The sequence below is a fragment of the Brienomyrus brachyistius genome, chromosome 24 (assembly GCF_023856365.1).
Source record: "Brienomyrus brachyistius isolate T26 chromosome 24, BBRACH_0.4, whole genome shotgun sequence".
Lineage (NCBI taxonomy): Eukaryota > Metazoa > Chordata > Actinopteri > Osteoglossiformes > Mormyridae > Brienomyrus > Brienomyrus brachyistius.
In genome coordinates this window covers 7,315,376-7,343,318 of record NC_064556.1, presented here as the reverse complement: position 1 = coordinate 7,343,318, position 27,943 = coordinate 7,315,376, and the positions used below count along the sequence as shown (strand labels likewise).

The following is a 27,943-nucleotide window of genomic DNA, read 5'->3' as shown; positions in this document are numbered from 1 at the left end:
AAATGAAGATATGGTCTCCTGAAAACCCTTACAAATTATATGCGCGATTCTCTGAAGTAACAGCAGTACCGCAGGAGAAGAGTTTTAATAGGGAACTTTTCAGTCTCTCTGTTACATTCGTGTAGATGAATTGAGGTCTTTATGTTTCTGCCTAATTTACAGAGACCAAATCCAAGAATGCAGTTCAGATCTACATGATAAATCGGGTTTATCATCCATATTGAAGGTTTGTATTTATTGCTGATATATATTTTCTTGGCTGTTATGTGAATTAGCTTATATTTTATGCAGCTGTATAATAAGAAATTAATCATGTTAAAGGAAATATGTTTTAAACTATGATTCACAAGTGAAACTCTGAAAAGGTTTGGTGTAAGTAGCAATAATTAACTGTGACTGTTTATTTTAGTCACTAGAGGAAAAAGCCATGAAGTTCCTAAAGGAGGAACTGAAGACGTTTGTGAGGTACCTAGATCAGAATTACCCAGAATGCTCTGAGCCTCAGCTGGAGGAGGACAATGACCTGGACTGTGATGGTCACATGAAGACCAGTGTTAGAGAGGTAGCTCTGAAGATCACACTGTACATCCTGAGGATCATGAAGCAAAATGATCTTGCTGACATGCTGGAGAAGAGTAAGAGCTTTATAACATTATGTTCATGTACAATATTGTGGAAAAATCTTAGGCAGCCAGAGAAAAGGATGTTTAAAGGGTCTTCATGTGGGTGTAGAACTACTATAATATGTATGTCAAAGTGTGTTTGCCATTTCAAAACCTCTCCCAAAATCACCCTAATATTTGCAGAAATCATGCAGTATATCCACACATTTTTATACTAGACCACTAACACACCTCATGTGGCTGATCAAAGTCTCATTGAGTTTTTAAACTAATTTAATTAATGAATGAAGTGAGCTGGTGGTGAAATTTAACAAATACATGGACTGGCTGTGGTGCCCCTGAGGAGAGGTTTGGGAAATGAAAATGGGTTTTGTTTGTTTTTTGGTTCTGAGCAGATATACACTTACTGCCCAGATAAATGGCTTTAAACATTTCCTTTGGCTGCCTAAGGCTTATTCACGGTCCTGTATGCGGTGTTCCAGTAAAATACGCATGATAAAACTTTCAGCTTCACAGTCACAGGGAAATATCTGGATATGTTTGTATAAAAAAATGTGTTTTTGGAAAATATTCTTCCTCATACTGGTCAGGATCACGATGAGAATTAGTGCATTTTCCTCTCATTTCTTTTCAGGACAGCTCATGCTGCAACATCAGCAGGAAATGAAGTGTAAGCTTAAGAAGCAATTTGAGTGTGTATGTGAAGGGAAAGCTAAGGAAGGACAGCCAACACTTCTCAGTGAGATTTACACAGAACTCTACATAACTGAAGGTGGGACTGGAGCAGTGAATGATGAACATGAAGTGAGACAGATTGAAACAGCATCCAAGAAAAGGCGAACAGAAGATACTACAGTCAAGTGCAAAGATATATTTAAACCCTTATGTGGGCGTGAGACACCTATCAGAACTGTACTCACTAAAGGGGTGGCAGGTATCGGGAAAACAGTCTCTGTGCAGAAATTCATTCTCGACTGGGCAGAAGGAAAAGCAAACCAGGATGTTCACTTCATATTTGCTCTTCCTTTCCGGGACCTGAATTTGATTAAGGGTGAATACAGTCTGATTGAGCTGCTTCACCACTTTGTCCCAGAACTGAAATCATTTCAATCCACTGAGCTGTTTAGGTACAAAGTCTTGTTCATCTTTGATGGCCTGGATGAGTGTCGCCTTCCTCTGGATTTTCAGAACAATGAGAGCTGGTTTGATGTAACAAAGAAAACGTCACTGGATGGACTGTTGACTAACCTCATTAAGGGGAATTTGCTCCCATCCGCTCTCCTCTGGATAACCTCCCGGCCAGCAGCAGCCAATCAGATACCTCCTGAGTGTGTCCACCAGGTGACAGAGATACGGGGGTTCAGTGATGCCCAGAAGGAGGAGTATTTCAGGAAGAGATTCAGTGATCAGAGCCTGGCCAGCAGGATTATCACACATGTGAAATCATCAAGGAGCCTCTTCATCATGTGCCATATACCTGTGTTCTGCTGGATTTCAGCCACTGTGCTTAAGAGGTTTTTTAGTGAGACTGACAGGGGAGAAATTCCAAGGACTCTGACTGAAATGTACACACACTTCCTGATCTTTCAGACAAGTTTGAAAAATGACAAGTATATGAAAAACCATGAAACTAAGCTTAAGGAATACAGCAAGGAATTCCTTTTAAAACTTGGTAAACTGGCTTATGACAACCTTGAGAAAGGGAATCTCATATTTTATGAGCAAGATCTGACAGAGAATGGCATTGATGTCACTGAAACTTCAGTTTACTCTGGAGTGTGCACAGAATTCTTTAAAGAGCAGTATGGGTTGTACCAGGAGAAGGTGTACTGCTTTGTGCATCTGAGCATCCAGGAGTATCTCGCTGCTTTATATGTGTTTCTGTCAAACTCATCAGCTGACCTGCTGAAGACTGCAGTGGATCAGGCATTAAAGAGCAAGAACGGACACTTGGACCTCTACCTCCGCTTCCTCCTGGGCCTCTCAACAAACTCCAGTAAGACTCTGTTACAAAGGCTACTGGGGCTGACAAGAATCAGCTCACATACCATTAAGGAAACAGCCCAATACATCAAGGAGAAAATACAGGAGAATTTATCTCCAGAAAGGACCATCAACCTGTTCCACTGTCTTACTGAACTGGGTGACAAGTCCCTAGTAGAGGAAGTACAAAGATACCTGAATTCAGGAAACATTTCAGCAGATCACCTCTCACCTGCACAGTACTCAGCTCTGGCCTTTGTGATGCTGATGTCAGATGAGGAGCTGGATGTGTTTGACCTGAAGAAATACATCAGATCAGATAAACAGCACTGCAGGCTGCTGCCTGTGGTCAAGAACTCCAGGACGGCTCTGTAAGTGACGTGGGGATGGGAAATCATGTCTGGTCTGGCAGTTATACATGAATATTGCTTGAAATGTGTAATATATATTATATATTTCTCCTCATGGATTAATAAGTGAGCTTCCGTATGACTGCTGTCTCTGGCTGCTCACTGGCGCCCTCTGCAGGCCTCAGCTGCACCTGGCTGAGGATGTGACGACACATCTAGTCCGGCAGACATAGATAAACATTGCATGAAATATAAAATGAATATGTATATATGTAATTTATTTCCCCTCTTTTATCAACAAGGTTCCTTTTTAAGCTAGTTTATATTAACTGAAGGTGGTGATGTTTTAAAAACAAAAAAGACAAGATTTCCACGACCTTCCTTTGTGTAACAAATAAGCAAAGATACAGCATCATACAGAATGGTCCAGTTTTCATTAATTGTGGGAAAACCACTCATATTCCCTTCAGTTCTGGATGCTGTAGGAAGCATTTCTGTAAATACTGGGTGTGGTGCGTGACTCTTTGGGTTTGGACTCTGTGTCCATGAGCGGAAGGTCGCTGGTTCAGATCTCTTGGCCGGCAGAGTGATGTCATCGCTGGGTCCTTGAGCTACAGGGGTGCTGGATGCTGGCCGATCCTGCGCTGCGACCCCCAAACTTCCTCTCACCTGTATATGTGTCGGCTTGTCTCTTGGAGAGCAAGATGGGAGGGGCGAAAAGACAATTCCCCTTGGGGGGTGAATGAAGTATCTTTATTCATAAATCATTCAAACAAACATTTTTTCTAAAAGCCTATTTCACAGGACTGATAGCTCTCCGATTAGTGTATTGTTGATTAGGGCTGGGTGATAAGTAAAAAAAAATGTGTATGTGTTATTTAGTTTAAAAATATTGCAATAAATAATCATTTTGAGTCCGTCCGTCCCCCCCCCCCAAACACTGAATGCAATTTCAGTTCATTTCAGTTTAGTTTTATTTATATAGTATATTTTCACAACATTACGTCATCTCAAAGCACTTTACAGTATCCCTGCCCAAAGCCCCCAGTGAGCAAGTCAGAGGGATGGTGGCAAAAACTGCCTAGAAAGAAGAAACCTTGGGAGAAACCAGACTCAAAGGGGGATCCCATCCTCCAGGGGGCAGCAGAGGAAGCCTTAACCCTAACCAGACTCAAAGGGGGAGCCCATCCTCCAGGGGGCAGCAGAGGAAGCCCTAACCCTAACCAGAATCAAAGGGGGACCCCATCCTCCAGGGGGCAGCAGAGGAAGCCCTAACCCTAACCAGACTCAAAGGGGGAGCCCATCCTCCAGGGGGCAGCAGAGGAAGCCCTAACCCTAACCAGAATCAAAGGGGGACCCCATCCTCCAGGGGGCTGCAGAGGAAGCCCTCACCGGCCTGGTTAACACGCACCAGTCACAGGGATCACATCTACAACGGCCCAGAATGCCACTGGCGGAGTGTTAACACGCACCAGGCACAGGGATCACATCTACAACGGTCCCAGAATGCTGCAGGCGGAGTGTTAACACGCACCAGTCACAGGGATCACATCTACAACGGGCCCAGAATGCCGCTGGCGGAGTGTTAACACGCACCAGTCACAGGGATCACATCTACAACGGGCCCAGAATGCCGCTGGCGGAGTGTTAACACGCACCAGTCACAGGGATCACATCTACAACGGGCCCAGAATGCCGCTGGCGGAGTGTTAACACGCACCAGTCACAGGGATCACATCTACAACGGGCCCAGAATGCCGCTGGCGGAGTGTTAACACGCACCAGTCAGAGGGATCACATCTACAACGGGCCCAGAATGCCGCAGGCGGAGTGTTAACACGCACCAGTCACAGGGATCACATCACACCTGCTCTCACATCCCTGCACTGGCTTCCTCTGGCTTCTAGGATTGATTTTAAAGTTCATTTGCTAATTTGTAAATATTTACATGGTTTAGCTCTGCCCTGCCTCAGTAACATGACTGTAAGGTATGTCCCAGGCAGATCAGTCAGATCATCCGGCAGTAATTTACTGATTATTCCTAAAACCCGGCTGGGGAGGGAGGGGGCAGCTTTTAGTCACTATGTTCCCAAACTCTGGAACTCTCTCCTAGAAAACCTGAGAGCTACTGAATGTCTCAGTACTTTCAAAACTAGGCTGATAACGGATCTTTTCACTGTGTTGTCTTGCTTATTTTTATAATTAGCAGACGAGGCGTATAAACTCCTTTTTACGCACTTTATTTCTTGTACATTTTTAGTACCGCCATCAGTGCTACATTCCTTACCCATCCTCTTTACCGCGTTGCCTCCTGGGTATAGTTCTTCCCGAACTATACTCATAACATAACATTCACCACCGCATATAATAATCTGTAATAATCGGTTTTATTATTTTACGCATTTATTATTATCAGTAATTGTGGGGGGGGGGGGGGGGGATTGCTCCCCCCGAAGACATACCTATAGGGATTAGAGGCCCCTATGAGGGAGGGGCCCCTAAAGAGAACATGGGTGGGTAAAGTCCTTTATGTTGATTTTTTATTTTATTTCTAAAAACATTTTTACTCATTTCTTTTGCGCTTGTTATTTATTCTGAGCTTATTTGAATTTCTTTCTTTTTCTTCTTTTTAAATGTTTGCAAAACACTTTATAAACGCTGTGGTTAAAACACACTATATACAGTGGAAGAAATACTTATTTGACCCCTCGCTGATTTTGTAAATTTGTCCAATGACAAACAAATGAAAAGTCTCAGAACAGTATCATTTTAATGGTAGGTTTATTGTAACAGTGACAGATAGCACATCAAAAGGGAAATTGAAAAAATAACTTTAAATAAAAAATGTGCATTTCATTGAGTGAAATAAGTATTTGAACCATCTAACAAAAAAAGACTTAATACTTAGTGGCAAAACCCTTGTTTGCAACGACAACGGTCAAACGTTTCTTGTAATTGATGACCAAGTTTGCACACATTTTAGGAGCAATTTTGGTCCACTCCTCTGCAGATCATCTCTAAATCACTAAGGTTTCGAGGCTGTCCCTGTGCAACTTTGAGCTTCAGGGCTCTCCATAGATTTTCTATTGGATTAAGGTCCAATGGAGTCCAAAGGAGACTGATTAGGCCACTCCATGACCTTAATGTGCTTCTTCTTGAGCCACTCTTGTTGCCCTTGCTGGATGTTTTGGGTCATTCTCATGCTGGAACACCCATCCACAACAGTCTGTGTTAATGCCAAAGAGCTCAATTTTGGTCTCATCTGACCACAGCACCTTCTCCCAGTCACTCTCTGAATCATTCAGGTGTCCATTGACAAATTTCAGATGGGCCTGCACATGTGCCTTCTTGAGAATGGGGACCTTGCGAGCACTACAGGATTTTAATCCATTGCGGTGTATTGTGTTTCCAATGGTTTTCTTGGTCACTGTGGTCCCAGCTACTTTGAGGTCATTAACTAACTCCTCCCGTGTAGTTCTAGGATGATTTCTCACCTTTCTCAGAATCACAGACACCCCACGAGGTGAGGTCCTGCGTGGAGCCCCAGACCGAGGTCGATTGATGGTCATTTTGTGCTCCTTCCATTTTCGGACAATTGCACCAACAGTTGTCACCTTCTCTCCCAGCTTCTTGCTAATGGTTTTGTAGCCCATTCCAGCCTTGTGCAGGTCTACAATTTTGTCTCTGACATCCTTGGACAGCTCTTTGTTCTTTCCCATCTTGGAGAGTTTGGAGTCTGCTTGATTGATTCTGTGGACAGGTGTCTTTTATACAGGTGACTAGTTAAGACAGACGTCTTTAATGAGGGTGACTAATTGAGTAAGAGTGTCTAACCACTCTGTAGGAGCCAGAACTCTTAATGGTTGGTAGGGGTTCAAATACTTATTTCAATGAAATGCAAATCAGTTTCTATCTTTTTATTTAAAGTTATTTTTTCAATTTCCCTTTTGATGTGCTGTCTGTCACTTAAAATAAACCTACCATTAAAATGATACTGTTCTGAGACTTTTCATTTCTTTGTCATTAGACAAATTTACAAAATCAGCGAGGAGTCAATTATTTCCTCCACTGTACTTAATGTTTTTACCTCTAGTTTTCAGCAGAGATGCACTGACTCACAATTAGTGATCATATGACTGCAGCAGATTGTCAGGACGCACAGAACACTGCAGACTATAATTCATTTTGAAGTGTAAGCTGTGCTGCTAATTATACTGAAAACAAATGCTTATTGTAATGCTTTGTGTTTTACTAATGTGTAGGATGTGTGTATGTCTGTGTCTTAAAGTGTTTTCTGTTACAGGCTGAATGGCTGTAACCTCATAGATAAACACTGTGAAGTGCTGTCTTCAGCTCTAAGATCAAATTCTTCCCCCCTGAGAGAGCTGGACCTGAGTGACAATAACCTGAAGGATTCAGTAGTGAAGCTGCTCTCTGCTGCACTGGGGGATTTACACTGTAAACTGGATATATTGGGGTCAGTATTACTGGGTATTCTACACTGTAAACTGGAGATACTGAGGTCAGTATTACTGGATATTCCACACTGTAAACTGGGGATACTGAGGTCAGTATTACTGGGTATTCCCCACTATAAAAAGGAGATAGTGAGAAATTAGCTAAGGGAAAGAGAGGAGGGGGGCTGCCTTGTCTTAGACACTAAACTGTAATTCTTGAAATATTTATTAGAGCATCACATTTAATAATTGTAATGATGAAGTGATATTTACTGGGGATTTTTTGTCTGTCTCTCTGCAGGCTGTCAGGCTGTAGAGTCACAGAAGAAGGCTGTTCTTCCCTGGCTTCAGCTCTGAGGTCAAACCCCTCACACCTGAGAGAGCTGGATCTGAGCTACAATCACCCAGGAGACTCAGGAGTGAAGCTGCTCTCTGCTGTACTGGAGGATCCCAGCTGTAAACTGGAGAAGCTGAAGTGAGTACAGAATATGCATTTTACACAAAAGTAACTGGACACCAAGAAAACCCACAATGCCTTTTAGCAGTTACATAATAAACAAACACAGCTTCTGTTTTCTTCTCCTACTTCCTTATATCCCACAGTCTTATCAGCCCTCAATCCATGGTAGAAATAATTAAGCAGTGAAGCAGGAAACATCCATTCAACCATATAATCATAACCATGCAAAACATTTTGTGTTGGTTAGCAAAGTTAACGGCACTGTTACAGTTAAACATGCTGACTTTAACATGTTATGGACAAAAAAATAATGGACACCAAACAGAATCGGGATGATTGTTAGAATGATTTTTAGTAATTTAATTGTTTTCTGAAAATCCATTATGTCACGGCCCCTATTCTCCTCATTTGAATACAGTGCTGCAGTGTAACAAGTGGATTTAAAAGTGTTTAATTTTTTTAAGGGTGGGCCGGTGTGAACTCACAGAGAAATGCTGTGAGGCACTGGCTTCAGCTCTCAGATCAAACTCCTCACCCCTGAGAGAGCTGGACCTGAGTGACAATGACCTGCAGGACTCAGGAGTGAAGCTGCTCTCTGCTCGACTGGGGGATTCGCACTGTAAACTGGAGATACTGAGGTCAGTCTTACTGGGTATTCCACACTGTAAACTGGGGGTAGTGAGGTGATTATTACTGGGTATTTCACACTGTATGCTAGAGATACTAAGGTAGAACATAACTAATGATTTCAAAATAAAGCAGGAGTATCTAAGTCTACAGAATGACTCAAAAAATAACATTAGACTCGCTAAGTGGAATGTCGAAAGGAAGATTGCATTGGAGGCTAAGGTTGACATTAAAAGTTTCTTCCAATATTTTAACTCCCAAAGAGCTCTAAAAGCTGAACTCACTCATCTGCAGGATAGTAAGGGCCTTATAATTGAAAATGAAGATTGATATAGTAAATGAGTCGAATGATTATTTTACACGGGTGTTCACAGTAGAGGACATGATTAACTTACCACCATTTAGTACAAATACAGTGTCGTATATAAAAAATATATACAGTCCCTCCACAATTATTGGCAGCCCTTGTAAAGGTTTGTAAACAGGATTACCCCTTGTACAATGGGGTGCCATTAATTGCGGAGAGCACTCTATGTATAACTGAGGCTGCTGTGGTACAAAGCCTGGCTAAGCTCAAAATAAATAAATCGCAGGGCCTTGATGGCATCTTACCTATAGTTTTAAAATAGATGAGGGATATTATTAGCCAACCTTTAACTTTACTATTTCAGAAATCCTTATCTGCACGTGTGGTACCTTCTGATTGGAAGCATGCTAATATAACATCCATATTCAAAAAAGGGGATAGATGTAATCCAGCAAACTATAGGCTAATTACTTTATCTTGCATAATTGTAAAAGTAATGGAAGCTATAATCTAAGTGAAAATGGTAGATTACCTGGACACAAATAACATCCTGAGGGGTAGCCAACGTGGATGTAGGAGAGGTAGATCCTGTTCAAATAATCTATTTGAGTTCTTTGAGGAAGCTACAAGAGAAATTGATCACATAAAGTACTTAGATTAGCCTTTGATGTTGTCCCCCTCAAACGGCTCTCGCTTAAGCTCAAAGCTGCAGGGATTTTAGGAACTGTAGCAGCTTGGATTGAAAACTGGTTAACAGGCACAATGTCATTAGAGGCACAATGTCACTGTAGGCCTGCGTTCATAGTGGGGTACCGCAGGGTTCAATTTTAGGACCACTATTGTTCCTAATTTACATTAATGAAATTGACACCAATACATACAGTAAACTGGTTAAATTTGCAGATGACACCAAGGTGGGTGGTGTGGCAGATACTGAACTAGCAGCACAGAGGCTACAACAGGATCTTGATTTAATTAGTGACTGGGCTGATACCTGGCAGATGAAATTTAACATAGATAAATGTAAGGTAATCCATGCTCGGAGCAGAAATACAAAGTACTGATATTTTATGGGTTCCACTGAAATAAAGGTAGCTGATTATGAGAAAGACCTCGGTGTGTATGTTGATGCTTCCATGTCCCACTCTCGCCAGTGTGGGGAAGCAATTAAAAAGGCCAATAGGATGTTGGGTTACATCTCTAGGTGTGTGGAGTTTAAGTTAAATGAGGTGATGCTAAGATTATACAATTCCTTGGTAAGACCCCACCTAGAATATTGTTTTAATGTGAGAGTAAGATATAGGGCTTTCGAAGGAACAATCAGATTCGCTTTGGTCCGTTCAGAAATATTTATTAAAATATACACAGGCCCACAGAGCACGCAGATAATTATCTGTGACACCCCTGGTGTTATTAGTATGAATTCCATTTATTTCACTGTTCTGTCATATTGCTGCTGCAAGTGTTTCTATGAAGATGGCAAACAGTGAAGGAGAGAGTGGGCATGCAGGCCGTCTTCCCCGTCGGAGTGTGAATGCAGGTGATGTGATCCCATTTGTGACACTGTAGCTTTGGCTGAGCTGTACAGTATTTTAACCCAGTGGGTGAACGACTCTCCGAAGCCAAATCTATGCAGTGTATTAAAGAGGAATGTCCACCTGACTGTCAGATACCGTTTCCGTATCTAATGATGTAATCATGGTTTTAGTATGGGTATGCTGAGCAGTACTGACTAAATTAAATAATCTATAGATGTTGTCCGAGGCATGGCTTGTCTTGATGAAGTTTGATCAGGATGGATTATAGTAGGAATGACTGTCTGTAACTGAGTGGCGAGAGCTTTTGTAATGATTTTCAAGTCTGTATTCATTAGTGAGAGTGGCCGGTAACTGGAGGGTTGTGTTGGGTCTTTATCAGGTTTCAATAACACTGTAATGGCCAGTAACTGGAGGGTTGTGTTGGGTCTTTATCAGGTCTCAATAAAACTGTAATGGCCGATAACTGGAGGGTTGCGTTGCATCTTTATCAGGTCTCAATAGCACTGTAATGGCGGGTAACTGGAGGGTTGTGTTGCGTCTTTATCAGGTTTCAATAACACCGTAATGGCCGATTACTGGAGGGTTGTGTTGGGTCTTTATCAGGTCTAAATAACACTGTAATGGCCGATTACTGGAGGGTTGTGTTGGGTCTTTATCAGGTCTAAATAACACTGTAATGGCCGATTACTGGAGGGTGGTGTTGGGTCTTTATCAGGTCTAAATAACACTGTAATGGCCGATTACTGGAGGGTTGTGTTTGGTCTTCATCAGGTTTCAATGACACGGTAATGGCCAGTAACTGGAGCGCTGTGTTGGGTCTTTATCAGGTCTAAATAACACTGTAATGGCCGATTACTGGAGGGTTGTGTTGGGTCTTTATCAGGTCTAAATAACACTGTAATGGCCGATTTACTGGAGGGTTGTGTTTGGTCTTCATCAGGTTTCAATGACACTGTAATGGCCAGTAACTGGAGCGCTGTGTTGGGTCTTTATCAGGTCTAAATAACACTGTAATGGCCGATTACTGGAGGGTTGTGTTGGGTCTTTATCAGGTCTAAATAACACTGTAATGGCCGATTACTGGAGGGTTGTGTTGGGTCTTTATCAGGTCTAAATAACACTCTAATGGCCGATTACTGGAGGGGTTGTGTTTGGTCTTTATCAGGTTTCAGTCACACTGTAATGGCCAGTAACTGGAGGGTTGTGTTAGGTCTTTATCAGGTCTCAATAACACTGTAATGGCCGGTAACTGGAGGGTTGTGTTTGGTCTTTATCAGGTCTAAATAACACTGTAATGGCCGATTACTGGAGGGTTGTGTTGGATCTTTATCAGGTCTAAATAACACTGTAATGGCCGATTACTGGAGGGTTGTGTTGGGTCTTTATCAGGTCTAAATAACACTCTAATGGCCGATTACTGGAGGGGTTGTGTTTGGTCTTTATCAGGTTTCAATCACACTGTAATGGCCAGTAACTGAAGGGTTGTGTTAGGTCTTTATCGGGTCTCAATAACACTGTAATGGCCGGTAACTGGAGGGTTGTGTTTGGTCTTTATCAGGTCTAAATAACACTGTAATGGCCGATTACTGGAGGGTTGTGTTTGGTCTTTATCAGGTTTCAATGACACTGTAATGGCCAGTAACTGGAGGGTTGTGTTGGGTCTTTATCAAGTCTAAATAACACTGTAATGGCCGATTACTGGAGGGTTGTGTTTGGTCTTTATCAGGTTTCAATCACACTGTAATGGCCAGTAACTGGAGGGTTGTGTTAGGTCTTTATCAGGTCTCAATAACACTGTAATGGCCGGTAACTGGAGGGTTGTGTTTGGTCTTTATCAGGTCTAAATAACACTGTAATGGCCGATTACTGGAGGGTTGTGTTTGGTCTTTATCAGGTTTCAATGACACTGTAATGGCCAGTAACTGGAGGGATGTGTTGGGTCTTTATCAGGTCTAAATAACACTGTAATGGCCGATTACTGGAGGGTTGTTTTTGGTCTTTATCAGCTTTCAATGACACTGTAATGGCCAGTAACTGGAGGGTTGTGTTAGGTCTTTATCAGGTCTAAATAACACTGTAATGGCCGATTTACTGGAGGGTTGTGTTTGGTCTTTATCAGGTCTAAATAACACTGTAATGGCCGATTACTGGAGGGTTGTGTTGGGTCTTTATCAGGTCTAAATAACACTGTAATGGCCGATTACTGGAGGGTTGTGTTGGGTCTATCAGGTTTCGATGACACTGTAATGGCCAGTAACTGGAGCGTTGTGTTGGGTCTTTATCAGGTCTAAATAACACTGTAATGGCCGATTACTGGAGGGTTGTGTTTGGTCTTCATCAGGTTTCAATGACACTGTAATGGCCAGTAACTGGAGCGCTGTGTTGGGTCTTTATCAGGTCTAAATAACACTCTAATGGCCGATTACTGGAGGGGTTGTGTTTGGTCTTCATCAGGTTTCAATCACACTGTAATGGCCAGTAACTGGAGGGTTGTGTTAGGTCTTTATCAGGTCTCAATAACACTGTAATGGCCGGTAACTGGAGGGTTGTGTTTGGTCTTTATCAGGTCTCAATAACACTGTAATGGCCGGTAACTGGAGGGTTGTGTTTGGTCTTTATCAGGTTTCAATGACACTGTAATTGCCAGTAACTGGAGGGATGTGTTGGGTCTTTATCAGGTCTAAATAACACTGTAATGGCCGATTACTGGAGGGTTGTTTTTGGTCTTTATCAGCTTTCAATGACACTGTAATGGCCAGTAACTGGAGCGCTGTGTTGGGTCTTTATCAGGTCTAAATAACACTGTAATGGCCGATTACTGGAGGGTTGTGTTGGGTCTTTATCAGGTCTAAATAACACTGTAATGGCCGATTTACTGGAGGGTTGTGTTTGGTCTTTATCAGGTTTCAATGACACTGTAATGGCCAGTAACTGGAGCGCTGTGTTGGGTCTTTATCAGGTCTAAATAACATTGTAATGGCCGATTACTGGAGGGTTGTGTTGGGTCTTTATCAGGTCTAAATAACACTCTAATGGCCGATTACTGGAGGGGTTGTGTTTGGTCTTTATCAGGTTTCAATCACACTGTAATGGCCAGTAACTGGAGGGTTGTGTTGGGTCTTTATCAGGTCTCAATAACACTGTAATGGCCGGTAACTGGAGGGTTGTGTTGGGTCTTTATCAGGTCTCAATAACACTGTAATGGCCGGTAACTGGAGGGTTGTGTTTGGTCTTTATCAGGTCTAAATAACACTGTAATGGCCGATTACTGGAGGGTTGTGTTTGGTCTTTATCAGCTTTCAATGACACTGTAATGGCCAGTAACTGGAGGGTTGTGTTGGGTCTTTATCAGGTCTAAATAACACTGTAATGGCCGATTACTGGAGGGTTGTGTTTGGTCTTCATCAGGTTTCAATGACACTGTAATGGCCAGTAACTGGAGCGCTGTGTTGGGTCTTTATCAGGTCTAAATAACACTGTAATGGCTGATTACTGGAGGGTTGTGTTGGGTCTTTATCAGGTCTAAATAACACTGCAATGGCCGATTACTGGAGGGTTGTGTTGGGTCTTTATCAGGTCTAAATAACACTGTAATGGCCGATTACTGGAGGGTTGTGTTTGGTCTTCATCAGGTTTCAATGACACTGTAATGGCCAGGAGCTGGAGCGTTGTGTTGGGTCTTTATCAGGTCTAAATAACACTGTAATGGCCGATTACTGGAGGGTTGTGTTTGGTCTTTATCAGGTTTCAATCACACTGTAATGGCCAGTAACTGGAGGGTTGTGTTGGGTCTTTATCAGGTCTAAATAACACTGTAATGGCCGATTACTGGAGGGTTGTGTTGGGTCTTTATCAGGTCTAAATAACACTGTAATGGCCGATTTACTGGAGGGTTGTGTTTGGTCTTTATCAGGTTTCAATGACACTGTAATGGCCAGTAACTGGAGCGCTGTGTTGGGTCTTTATCAGGTCTAAATAACACTCTAATGGCCGATTACTGGAGGGGTTGTGTTTGGTCTTTATCAGGTTTCAATCACACTGTAATGGCCAGTAACTGGAGGGTTGTGTTAGGTCTTTATCAGGTCTCAATAACACTGTAATGGCCGGTAACTGGAGGGTTGTGTTTGGTCTTTATCAGGTCTAAATAACACTGTAATGGCCGATTACTGGAGGGTTGTGTTTGGTCTTTATCAGGTTTCAATGACACTGTAATGGCCAGTAACTGGAGGGATGTGTTGGGTCTTTATCAGGTCTAAATAACACTGTAATGGCCGATTACTGGAGGGTTGTTTTTGGTCTTTATCAGCTTTCAATGACACTGTAATGGCCAGTAACTGGAGGGTTGTGTTAGGTCTTTATCAGGTCTAAATAACACTGTAATGGCCGATTTACTGGAGGGTTGTGTTTGGTCTTTATCAGGTCTAAATAACACTGTAATGGCCGATTACTGGAGGGTTGTGTTGGGTCTTTATCAGGTCTAAATAACACTGTAATGGCCGATTACTGGAGGGTTGTGTTGGGTCTATCAGGTTTCGATGACACTGTAATGGCCAGTAACTGGAGCGTTGTGTTGGGTCTTTATCAGGTCTAAATAACACTGTAATGGCCGATTACTGGAGGGTTGTGTTTGGTCTTCATCAGGTTTCAATGACACTGTAATGGCCAGTAACTGGAGCGCTGTGTTGGGTCTTTATCAGGTCTAAATAACACTGTAATGGCCGATTACTGGAGGGTTGTGTTGGGTCTTTATCAGGTCTAAATAACACTGTAATGGCCGATTTACTGGAGGGTTGTGTTTGGTCTTTATCAGGTTTCAATGACACTGTAATGGCCAGTAACTGGAGCGCTGTGTTGGGTCTTTATCAGGTCTAAATAACACTCTAATGGCCGATTACTGGAGGGGTTGTGTTTGGTCTTCATCAGGTTTCAATCACACTGTAATGGCCAGTAACTGGAGGGTTGTGTTAGGTCTTTATCAGGTCTCAATAACACTGTAATGGCCGATTACTGGAGGGTGGTGTTGGGTCTTTATCAGGTCTAAATAACACTGTAATGGCCGATTACTGGAGGGTTGTGTTTGGTCTTCATCAGGTTTCAATGACACTGTAATGGCCAGTAACTGGAGCGCTGTGTTGGGTCTTTATCAGGTCTAAATAACACTGTAATGGCCGATTACTGGAGGGTTGTGTTGGGTCTTTATCAGGTCTAAATAACACTGTAATGGCCGATTTACTGGAGGGTTGTGTTTGGTCTTCATCAGGTTTCAATGACACTGTAATGGCCAGTAACTGGAGCGCTGTGTTGGGTCTTTATCAGGTCTAAATAACACTGTAATGGCCGATTACTGGAGGGTTGTGTTGGGTCTTTATCAGGTCTAAATAACACTGTAATGGCCGATTACTGGAGGGTTGTGTTGGGTCTTTATCAGGTCTAAATAACACTCTAATGGCCGATTACTGGAGGGGTTGTGTTTGGTCTTTATCAGGTTTCAATCACACTGTAATGGCCAGTAACTGGAGGGTTGTGTTAGGTCTTTATCAGGTCTCAATAACACTGTAATGGCCGGTAACTGGAGGGTTGTGTTTGGTCTTTATCAGGTCTAAATAACACTGTAATGGCCGATTACTGGAGGGTTGTGTTGGATCTTTATCAGGTCTAAATAACACTGTAATGGCCGATTACTGGAGGGTTGTGTTGGGTCTTTATCAGGTCTAAATAACACTCTAATGGCCGATTACTGGAGGGGTTGTGTTTGGTCTTTATCAGGTTTCAATCACACTGTAATGGCCAGTAACTGAAGGGTTGTGTTAGGTCTTTATCGGGTCTCAATAACACTGTAATGGCCGGTAACTGGAGGGTTGTGTTTGGTCTTTATCAGGTCTAAATAACACTGTAATGGCCGATTACTGGAGGGTTGTGTTTGGTCTTTATCAGGTTTCAATGACACTGTAATGGCCAGTAACTGGAGGGTTGTGTTGGGTCTTTATCAAGTCTAAATAACACTGTAATGGCCGATTACTGGAGGGTTGTGTTTGGTCTTTATCAGGTTTCAATCACACTGTAATGGCCAGTAACTGGAGGGTTGTGTTAGGTCTTTATCAGGTCTCAATAACACTGTAATGGCCGGTAACTGGAGGGTTGTGTTTGGTCTTTATCAGGTCTAAATAACACTGTAATGGCCGATTACTGGAGGGTTGTGTTTGGTCTTTATCAGGTTTCAATGACACTGTAATGGCCAGTAACTGGAGGGATGTGTTGGGTCTTTATCAGGTCTAAATAACACTGTAATGGCCGATTACTGGAGGGTTGTTTTTGGTCTTTATCAGCTTTCAATGACACTGTAATGGCCAGTAACTGGAGGGTTGTGTTAGGTCTTTATCAGGTCTAAATAACACTGTAATGGCCGATTTACTGGAGGGTTGTGTTTGGTCTTTATCAGGTCTAAATAACACTGTAATGGCCGATTACTGGAGGGTTGTGTTGGGTCTTTATCAGGTCTAAATAACACTGTAATGGCCGATTACTGGAGGGTTGTGTTGGGTCTATCAGGTTTCGATGACACTGTAATGGCCAGTAACTGGAGCGTTGTGTTGGGTCTTTATCAGGTCTAAATAACACTGTAATGGCCGATTACTGGAGGGTTGTGTTTGGTCTTCATCAGGTTTCAATGACACTGTAATGGCCAGTAACTGGAGCGCTGTGTTGGGTCTTTATCAGGTCTAAATAACACTCTAATGGCCGATTACTGGAGGGGTTGTGTTTGGTCTTCATCAGGTTTCAATCACACTGTAATGGCCAGTAACTGGAGGGTTGTGTTAGGTCTTTATCAGGTCTCAATAACACTGTAATGGCCGGTAACTGGAGGGTTGTGTTTGGTCTTTATCAGGTCTCAATAACACTGTAATGGCCGGTAACTGGAGGGTTGTGTTTGGTCTTTATCAGGTTTCAATGACACTGTAATTGCCAGTAACTGGAGGGATGTGTTGGGTCTTTATCAGGTCTAAATAACACTGTAATGGCCGATTACTGGAGGGTTGTTTTTGGTCTTTATCAGCTTTCAATGACACTGTAATGGCCAGTAACTGGAGCGCTGTGTTGGGTCTTTATCAGGTCTAAATAACACTGTAATGGCCGATTACTGGAGGGTTGTGTTGGGTCTTTATCAGGTCTAAATAACACTGTAATGGCCGATTTACTGGAGGGTTGTGTTTGGTCTTTATCAGGTTTCAATGACACTGTAATGGCCAGTAACTGGAGCGCTGTGTTGGGTCTTTATCAGGTCTAAATAACATTGTAATGGCCGATTACTGGAGGGTTGTGTTGGGTCTTTATCAGGTCTAAATAACACTCTAATGGCCGATTACTGGAGGGGTTGTGTTTGGTCTTTATCAGGTTTCAATCACACTGTAATGGCCAGTAACTGGAGGGTTGTGTTGGGTCTTTATCAGGTCTCAATAACACTGTAATGGCCGGTAACTGGAGGGTTGTGTTGGGTCTTTATCAGGTCTCAATAACACTGTAATGGCCGGTAACTGGAGGGTTGTGTTTGGTCTTTATCAGGTCTAAATAACACTGTAATGGCCGATTACTGGAGGGTTGTGTTTGGTCTTTATCAGCTTTCAATGACACTGTAATGGCCAGTAACTGGAGGGTTGTGTTGGGTCTTTATCAGGTCTAAATAACACTGTAATGGCCGATTACTGGAGGGTTGTGTTTGGTCTTCATCAGGTTTCAATGACACTGTAATGGCCAGTAACTGGAGCGCTGTGTTGGGTCTTTATCAGGTCTAAATAACACTGTAATGGCTGATTACTGGAGGGTTGTGTTGGGTCTTTATCAGGTCTAAATAACACTGCAATGGCCGATTACTGGAGGGTTGTGTTGGGTCTTTATCAGGTCTAAATAACACTGTAATGGCCGATTACTGGAGGGTTGTGTTTGGTCTTCATCAGGTTTCAATGACACTGTAATGGCCAGGAGCTGGAGCGTTGTGTTGGGTCTTTATCAGGTCTAAATAACACTGTAATGGCCGATTACTGGAGGGTTGTGTTTGGTCTTTATCAGGTTTCAATCACACTGTAATGGCCAGTAACTGGAGGGTTGTGTTGGGTCTTTATCAGGTCTAAATAACACTGTAATGGCCGATTACTGGAGGGTTGTGTTGGGTCTTTATCAGGTCTAAATAACACTGTAATGGCCGATTTACTGGAGGGTTGTGTTTGGTCTTTATCAGGTTTCAATGACACTGTAATGGCCAGTAACTGGAGCGCTGTGTTGGGTCTTTATCAGGTCTAAATAACACTGTAATGGCCGATTACTGGAGGGTTGTGTTGGGTCTTTATCAAGTCTAAATAACACTCTAATGGCCGATTACTGGAGGGGTTGTGTTTGGTCTTTATCAGGTTTCAATCACACTATAATGGCCAGTAACTGGAGGGTTGTGTTGGGTCTTTATCAGGTCTAAATAACACTGTAATGGCCGATTACTGGAGGGTTGTGTTTGGTCTTTATCAGGTTTCAATGACACTGTAATGGCCAGTAACTGGAGGGTTGTGTTGGGTCTTTATCAAGTCTAAATAACACTGTAATGGCCGATTACTGGAGGGTTGTGTTTGGTCTTTATCAGCTTTCAATGACACTGTAATGGCCAGTAACTGGAGGGTTGTGTTAGGTCTTTATCAGGTCTAAATAACACTGTAATGGCCGATTTACTGGAGGGTTGTGTTTGGTCTTTATCAGGTCTAAATAACACTGTAATGGCCGATTACTGGAGGGTTGTGTTGGGTCTTTATCAGGTCTAAATAACACTGTAATGGCCGATTACTGGAGGGTTGTGTTGGGTCTATCAGGTTTCGATGACACTGTAATGGCCAGTAACTGGAGCGTTGTGTTGGGTCTTTATCAGGTCTAAATAACACTGTAATGGCCGATTACTGGAGGGTTGTGTTTGGTCTTCATCAGGTTTCAATGACACTGTAATGGCCAGTAACTGGAGCGCTGTGTTGGGTCTTTATCAGGTCTAAATAACACTGTAATGGCCGATTACTGGAGGGTTGTGTTGGGTCTTTATCAGGTCTAAATAACACTGTAATGGCCGATTTACTGGAGGGTTGTGTTTGGTCTTTATCAGGTTTCAATGACACTGTAATGGCCAGTAACTGGAGCACTGTGTTGGGTCTTTATCAGGTCTAAATAACACTCTAATGGCCGATTACTGGAGGGGTTGTGTTTGGTCTTCATCAGGTTTCAATCACACTGTAATGGCCAGTAACTGGAGGGTTGTGTTAGGTCTTTATCAGGTCTCAATAACACTGTAATGGCCGGTAACTGGAGGGTTGTGTTTGGTCTTTATCAGGTCTAAATAACACTGTAATGGCCGATTTACTGGAGGGTTGTGTTTGGTCTTTATCAGGTCTCAATAACACTGTAATGGCCGGTAACTGGAGGGTTGTGTTTGGTCTTTATCAGGTTTCAATGACACTGTAATGGCCAGTAACTGGAGGGATGTGTTGGGTCTTTATCAGGTCTAAATAACACTGTAATGGCCGATTACTGGAGGGTTGTTTTTGGTCTTTATCAGCTTTCAATGACACTGTAATGGCCAGTAACTGGAGGGTTGTGTTAGGTCTTTATCAGGTCTAAATAACACTGTAATGGCCGATTTACTGGAGGGTTGTGTTTGGTCTTTATCAGGTCTAAATAACACTGTAATGGCCGATTACTGGAGGGTTGTGTTGGGTCTTTATCAGGTCTAAATAACACTCTAATGGCCGATTACTGGAGGGTTGTGTTGGGTCTATCAGGTTTTGATGACACTGTAATGGCCAGTAACTGGAGCGTTGTGTTGGGTCTTTATCAGGTCTAAATAACACTGTAATGGCCGATTACTGGAGGGTTGTGTTTGGTTTTCATCAGGTTTCAATGACACTGTAATGGCCAGTAACTGGAGCGCTGTGTTGGGTCTTTATCAGGTCTAAATAACACTGTAATGGCCGATTACTGGAGGGTTGTGTTGGGTCTTTATCAGGTCTAAATAACACTGTAATGGCCGATTTACTGGAGGGTTGTGTTTGGTCTTTATCAGGTTTCAATGACACTGTAATGGCCTGTAACTGGAGCGCTGTGTTGGGTCTTTATCAGGTCTAAATAACATTGTAATGGCCGATTACTGGAGGGTTGTGTTGGGTCTTTATCAGGTCTAAATAACACTCTAATGGCCGATTACTGGAGGGGTTGTGTTTGGTCTTTATCAGGTTTCAATCACACTGTAATGGCCAGTAACTGGAGGGTTGTGTTGGGTCTTTATCAGGTCTCAATAACACTGTAATGGCCGGTAACTGGAGGGTTGTGTTGGGTCTTTATCAGGTCTCAATAACACTGTAATGGCCGGTAACTGGAGGGTTGTGTTTGGTCTTTATCAGGTCTAAATAACACTGTAATGGCCGATTACTGGAGGGTTGTGTTTGGTCTTTATCAGCTTTCAATGACACTGTAATGGCCAGTAACTGGAGGGTTGTGTTGGGTCTTTATCAGGTCTAAATAACACTGTAATGGCCGATTACTGGAGGGTTGTGTTTGGTCTTCATCAGGTTTCAATGACACTGTAATAGCCAGTAACTGGAGCGCTGTGTTGGGTCTTTATCAGGTCTAAATAACACTGTAATGGCCGATTACTGGAGGGTTGTGTTGGGTCTTTATCAGGTCTAAATAACACTGTAATGGCCGATTACTGGAGGGTTGTGTTGGGTCTTTATCAGGTCTAAATAACACTGTAATGGCCGATTACTGGAGGGTTGTGTTTGGTCTTCATCAGGTTTCAGTGACACTGTAATGGCCAGGAGCTGGAGCGTTGTGTTGGGTCTTTATCAGGTCTAAATAACACTGTAATGGCCGATTACTGGAGGGTTGTGTTTGGTCTTTATCAGGTTTCAATCACACTGTAATGGCCAGTAACTGGAGGGTTGTGTTGGGTCTTTATCAGGTCTCAATAAAACTGTAATGGCCGATTACTGGAGGGTTGTGTTTGGTCTTCATCAGGTTTCAATGACACTGTAATGGCCAGGAGCTGGAGTGTTATGTTGGGTCTTTATCAGGTCTAAATAACACTGTAATGGCCGATTACTGGAGGGTTGTGTTGGATCTTTATCAGGTCTAAATAACTCTGTAATGGCCGATTACTGGAGGGTTGTGTTGGGTCTTTATCAGGTCTAAATAACACTGTAATGGCCGATTACTGGAGGGTTGTGTTGGGTCTTTATCAGGTCTAAATAACACTGTAATGGCCGATTACTGGAGGGTTGTGTTGGGTCTATCAGGTTTCGATGACACTGTTGTAATGGCCAGTAACTGGAGCGTTGTGTTGGGTCTTTATCAGGTCTAAATAACACTGTAATGGCCGATTACTGGAGGGTTGTGTTTGGTCTTCATCAGGTTTCAATGACACTGTAATGGCCAGTAACTGGAGCGCTGTGTTGGGTCTTTATCAGGTCTAAATAACACTGTAATGGCCGATTACTGGAAGGTTGTGTTGGGTCTTTATCAGGTCTAAATAACACTGTAATGGCCGATTACTGGAGGGTTGTGTTGGGTCTTTATCAGGTCTAAATAACACTGTAATGGCCGATTACTGGAGGGTTGTGTTGGGTCTTTATCAGGTCTAAATAACACTGTAATGGCCGATTACTGGAGGGTTGTGTTTGGTCTTCATCAGGTTTCAATGACACTGTAATGGCCAGTAACTGGAGCGCTGTGTTGGGTCTTTATCAGGTCTAAATAACACTGTAATGGTCGATTACTGGAGGGTTGTGTTGGGTCTTTATCAGGTCTAAATAACACTGTAATGGCCGATTTACTGGAGGGTTGTGTTTGGTCTTTATCAGGTTTCAATGACACTGTAATGGCCAGTAACTGGAGCGCTGTGTTGGGTCTTTATCAGGTCTAAATAACACTGTAATGGCCGATTACTGGAGGGTTGTGTTGGGTCTTTATCAGGTCTAAATAACACTGTAATGGCCGATTACTGGAGGGTTGTGTTGGGTCTTTATCAAGTCTAAATAACACTCTAATGGCCGATTACTGGAGGGGTTGTGTTTGGTCTTTATCAGGTTTCAATCACACTATAATGGCCAGTAACTGGAGGGTTGTGTTGGGTCTTTATCAGGTCTAAATAACACTGTAATGGCCGATTACTGGAGGGTTGTGTTTGGTCTTTATCAGGTTTCAATGACACTGTAATGGCCAGTTACTGGAGGGTTGTGTTGGGTCTTTATCAAGTCTAAATAACACTGTAATGGCCGATTACTGGAGGGTTGTGTTTGGTCTTTATCAGCTTTCAATGACACTGTAATGGCCAGTAACTGGAGGGTTGTGTTAGGTCTTTATCAGGTCTAAATAACACTGTAATGGCCGATTTACTGGAGGGTTGTGTTTGGTCTTTATCAGGTCTAAATAACACTGTAATTGCCGATTACTGGAGGGTTGTGTTGGGTCTTTATCAGGTCTAAATAACACTCTAATGATCGATTGCTGGAGGGGTTGTGTTTGGTCTTTATCAGGTTTCAATCACACTGTAATGGCCAGTAACTGGAGGGTTGTGTTGGGTCTTTATCAGGTCTAAATAACACTGTAATGGCCGATTACTGGAGGGTTGTGTTGGGTCTATCAGGTTTCGATGACACTGTAATGGCCAGTAACTGGAGCGTTGTGTTGGGTCTTTATCAGGTCTAAATAACACTGTAATGGCCGATTACTGGAGGGTTGTGTTTGGTCTTCATCAGGTTTCAATGACACTGTAATGGCCAGTAACTGGAGCGCTGTGTTGGGTCTTTATCAGGTCTAAATAACACTGTAATGGCCGATTACTGGAGGGTTGTGTTGGGTCTTTATCAGGTCTAAATAACACTGTAATGGCCGATTTACTGGAGGGTTGTGTTTGGTCTTTATCAGGTTTCAATGACACTGTAATGGCCAGTAACTGGAGCGCTGTGTTGGGTCTTTATCAGGTCTAAATAACACTCTAATGGCCGATTACTGGAGGGGTTGTGTTTGGTCTTTATCAGGTTTCAATCACACTGTAATGGCCAGTAACTGGAGGGTTGTGTTAGGTCTTTATCAGGTCTCAATAACACTGTAATGGCCGGTAACTGGAGGGTTGTGTTTGGTCTTTATCAGGTCTAAATAACACTGTAATGGCCGATTACTGGAGGGTTGTGTTTGGTCTTTATCAGGTTTCAATGACACTGTAATGGCCAGTAACTGGAGGGATGTGTTGGGTCTTTATCAGGTCTAAATAACACTGTAATGGCCGATTACTGGAGGGTTGTTTTTGGTCTTTATCAGCTTTCAATGACACTGTAATGGCCAGTAACTGGAGGGTTGTGTTAGGTCTTTATCAGGTCTAAATAACACTGTAATGGCCGATTTACTGGAGGGTTGTGTTTGGTCTTTATCAGGTCTAAATAACACTGTAATGGCCGATTACTGGAGGGTTGTGTTGGGTCTTTATCAGGTCTAAATAACACTCTAATGGCCGATTACTGGAGGGTTGTGTTGGGTCTATCAGGTTTTGATGACACTGTAATGGCCAGTAACTGGAGCGTTGTGTTGGGTCTTTATCAGGTCTAAATAACACTGTAATGGCCGATTACTGGAGGGTTGTGTTTGGTCTTCATCAGGTTTCAATGACACTGTAATGGCCAGTAACTGGAGCGCTGTGTTGGGTCTTTATCAGGTCTAAATAACACTGTAATGGCCGATTACTGGAGGGTTGTGTTGGGTCTTTATCAGGTCTAAATAACACTGTAATGGCCGATTTACTGGAGGGTTGTGTTTGGTCTTTATCAGGTTTCAATGACACTGTAATGGCCAGTAACTGGAGCGCTGTGTTGGGTCTTTATCAGGTCTAAATAACATTGTAATGGCCGATTACTGGAGGGTTGTGTTGGGTCTTTATCAGGTCTAAATAACACTCTAATGGCCGATTACTGGAGGGGTTGTGTTTGGTCTTTATCAGGTTTCAATCACACTGTAATGGCCAGTAACTGGAGGGTTGTGTTGGGTCTTTATCAGGTCTCAATAACACTGTAATGGCCGGTAACTGGAGGGTTGTGTTGGGTCTTTATCAGGTCTAAATAACACTGTAATGGCCGATTACTGGAGGGTTGTGTTGGGTCTATCAGGTTTCGATGACACTGTAATGGCCAGTAACTGGAGCGTTGTGTTGGGTCTTTATCAGGTCTAAATAACACTGTAATGGCCGATTACTGGAGGGTTGTGTTTGGTCTTCATCAGGTTTCAATGACACTGTAATGGCCAGTAACTGGAGCGCTGTGTTGGGTCTTTATCAGGTCTAAATAACACTGTAATGGCCGATTACTGGAAGGTTGTGTTGGGTCTTTATCAGGTCTAAATAACACTGTATTGGCCGATTACTGGAGGGTTGTGTTGGGTCTTTATCAGGTCTAAATAACACTGTAATGGCCGATTACTGGAGGGTTGTGTTGGGTCTTTATCAGGTCTAAATAACACTGTAATGGCCGATTACTGGAGGGTTGTGTTGGGTCTATCAGGTTTCGATGACACTGTAATGGCCAGTAACGAGCGTTGTGTTGGGTCTTTATCAGGTCTAAATAACACTGTAATGGCCGATTACTGGAGGGTTGTGTTTGGTCTTCATCAGGTTTCAATGACACTGTAATGGCCAGTAACTGGAGCGCTGTGTTGGGTCTTTATCAGGTCTAAATAACACTGTAATGGTCGATTACTGGAGGGTTGTGTTGGGTCTTTATCAGGTCTAAATAACACTGTAATGGCCGATTTACTGGAGGGTTGTGTTTGGTCTTTATCAGGTTTCAATGACACTGTAATGGCCAGTAACTGGAGCGCTGTGTTGGGTCTTTATCAGGTCTAAATAACACTGTAATGGCCGATTACTGGAGGGTTGTGTTGGGTCTTTATCAGGTCTAAATAACACTGTAATGGCCGATTACTGGAGGGTTGTGTTGGGTCTTTATCAAGTTTAAATAACACTCTAATGGCCAATTACTGGAGGGGTTGTGTTTGGTCTTTATCAGGTTTCAATCACACTATAATGGCCAGTAACTGGAGGGTTGTGTTGGGTCTTTATCAGGTCTAAATAACACTGTAATGGCCGATTACTGGAGGGTTGTGTTTGGTCTTTATCAGGTTTCAATGACACTGTAATGGCCAGTAACTGGAGGGTTGTGTTGGGTCTTTATCAGGTCTAAATAACACTGTAATGACCGATTACTGGAGGGGTTGTGTTTGGTCTTCATCAGGTCTAAATAACACTGTAATGGCCGATTACTGGAGGGTTGTGTTGGGTCTTTATCAGGCTTCAATAACACTGCAATGGTCGCTGCGCTCATATGTGATGGGATTTGTGATATATATTTAATTTCTCTTACCTGTCTATTGAAGATTGGAGATAATTTTTCCCAAAAATGTGTATAGATTTCTGCAGGGAAACCATCCAGTGTGGCGATTGGTTGTTAGGCATTTGGTTGAGGACCTTATGGAGTTCTTCTGATGTTAATGGTGCATCAAGCAGAGGTGGAGATTTCAGGTCCAGGGAGTACAAATCCAGACCAAGATTTTGTTTCAACAAACCAGTTGAGTCTCTGTGACTGCGACTCTTTATACTCAACTGGTTGATTGAAACAAAATCTTGGTCTGGATTTGTAATCTCTGGACCTGAAATCTCCACCTCTGGCGTCAAGGGCATCTGCTGTTTCATTGGTTAATATGGGTAAGTCTAGATTATTTAAAAATGATTCTATATCAATGGGATCTGGTTCTTGTTCTGAGAAGTATAGGTTCTTATAAAATGTTCAAAAGATGTTAATTTTGTGTGATTATTGAAATATTTATTAGAGGAGTCACTTTTATTTAAAAGTAATACTTGTAATGGTGAGGTGATCTTATTTACTGGGGAGTTTCTGTCTGTCTCTCTGCAGGCTGTCAGGCTGTAGAGTCACAGGAGAAGGCTGTTCTTCCCTGGCTTCAGCTCTGAGGTCAAACCCCTCACACCTGAGAGAGCTGGACCTGAGCTACAATCACCCAGGAGACTCAGGAGTGAAGCTGCTCTCTGCTGTACTGGAGGATCCCAGCTGTAAACTGGAGAAGCTGAAGTGAGTACAGAGTGTGTGTCTGACACGCTATAGATAGATAGATAGATAGATAGAAAGATAGATAGAAAGAAAGAAAGAAAGAAAGAAAGAAAGAAAGAAAGAAAGAAAGAAAGAAAGAAAGAAAGAACTTTATTAATCCCTCGGGAAGGTTCCTCTGGGAAATTCTAGTTTCCAGCAGCAGTACACCAGCATATTACAAGTTATAAAAATACAATATAAGAGGAGGAATTTAAAATACAAATACTAAGGTAAGAGCCAACATACAGATAAGGATACGAGTAGGGAGGGGGGAAAGGGAAAAAACTATTCACAATAAAAGGGAAATAGAGGGATTTAGCAGCAGTTATGTAGAGACACAGTGTGTATAGAGATTGTGATATGTATATGCCAATAATCTATAAGGTGTGTATATAAATAGATATTGCATTATTGCACATGACAAATTGCGGTTATTGCATTATTGCACAGGAGAAAAATTGAACATATATGTTATAATAGTAGAAGTAATAGATATTGCAGTATTGCACATGAGATTGCACAGTTATGTGGTCCATTGCACAGTCCGAATGTTCGATTGTCTGGTGCAATTTATTGTTCCTGTTTCTCCCCGTCCTACTCTGACCTCCTGTTTCCCCTCCTCCTCCTCCCCCTCAGTGAGGAGTTGAACAGTTTGATGGCGTGTGGGACAAAGGAGTTTTTAAGTCTGTTTGTTCTCGACTTGGGGAGAAGCATCCTGTCACTGAACAGGCTCCTCTGTTTATGACAGTGTGCAGAGGGTGCCTAACATTGTCCATAATGGACAGCAGTTTGTTGAGAGTTCTCTTCTCAGCCACTGTCAACAGAGTGTCCAGCTTCATGCTGACTACCGAGCCGGCCCTCCTGACTAGTTTGTCCAGCCTGGATAAGTCCCTCTTTCCTGCACCCTGTCTTACCTTCCTGACCCTGACTCCTTTTCCTCCTTGGCACTGGAGTCTGCAACTGATACTCTCATCTCCTCACTTTACACATCCTTGGACAACCTCTGCCCGCTGTCTTCCAAACCAAGGAAAACTCGGCCTACTCCTTGGCTTTCAGCTGCATTATGTACTAACCGAAGAGAATTGCGGGTAGCAGAGAGGACGTGGAAGAAATCTAAGCTTGATGCAGATCTGTCTTCCTACCGTACTCTGCTATCCAAATTCTCTATGGACGTGACTGCAGCTAAAACTGCCTTTTACAAAGACAAACTAGAATTATCCTCACGAGATCCTCGCAAACTCCATAACATCTTTTTGTCTCTTCTCAACCCTCCCCCTCCTCCTGCTCCTTCCTTCCTGACTGCTGAAGATTTTGCCAACTTCTTTACCGAGAAGATTGACAGAATCTGTCAGACATTCTCTCCCTCATCCACTACACTACACACTAAGGATTTCCCTCCCCCCTCACTGGCCCAGTTTTCCAGTCTTACGGC

General features: G+C 42.7%; 1 protein-coding gene and 1 long non-coding RNA gene across 51 annotated transcripts in view; both read left to right on the top strand.

Moving 5' to 3' along the window:
* Positions 1–27,943, top strand: part of LOC125720048 (NACHT, LRR and PYD domains-containing protein 12-like) — a 215,522-nt gene that overhangs the window by 24,249 nt on the left and 163,330 nt on the right. For 44 of the 50 annotated variants that reach the window (XM_048995035.1, XM_048995036.1, XM_048995026.1 and 41 more), the window contains 7 exons: positions 163–226; positions 410–635; positions 1,258–2,977; positions 7,260–7,433; positions 7,715–7,888; positions 8,338–8,511; positions 26,320–26,376. In XM_048995035.1, coding sequence (XP_048850992.1) covers positions 163–226; positions 410–635; positions 1,258–2,977; positions 7,260–7,433; positions 7,715–7,888; positions 8,338–8,511; positions 26,320–26,376 — 2,589 coding nt within the window. Of the gene's footprint in view, positions 1–162; positions 227–409; positions 636–1,257; positions 2,978–7,259; positions 7,434–7,714; positions 7,889–8,337; positions 8,512–26,319; positions 26,494–27,943 lie in introns of all 50 variants that reach the window. The other 6 variants (XM_048995049.1, XM_048995050.1, XM_048995048.1 and 3 more) reach the window with 1 other exon arrangement.
* LOC125720051 (uncharacterized) lies at positions 17,748–24,466 on the top strand. Its single transcript, XR_007385339.1, has 3 exons — positions 17,748–17,905; positions 20,655–20,766; positions 24,413–24,466. It is a non-coding gene; the product is annotated as an uncharacterized LOC125720051 (long non-coding RNA).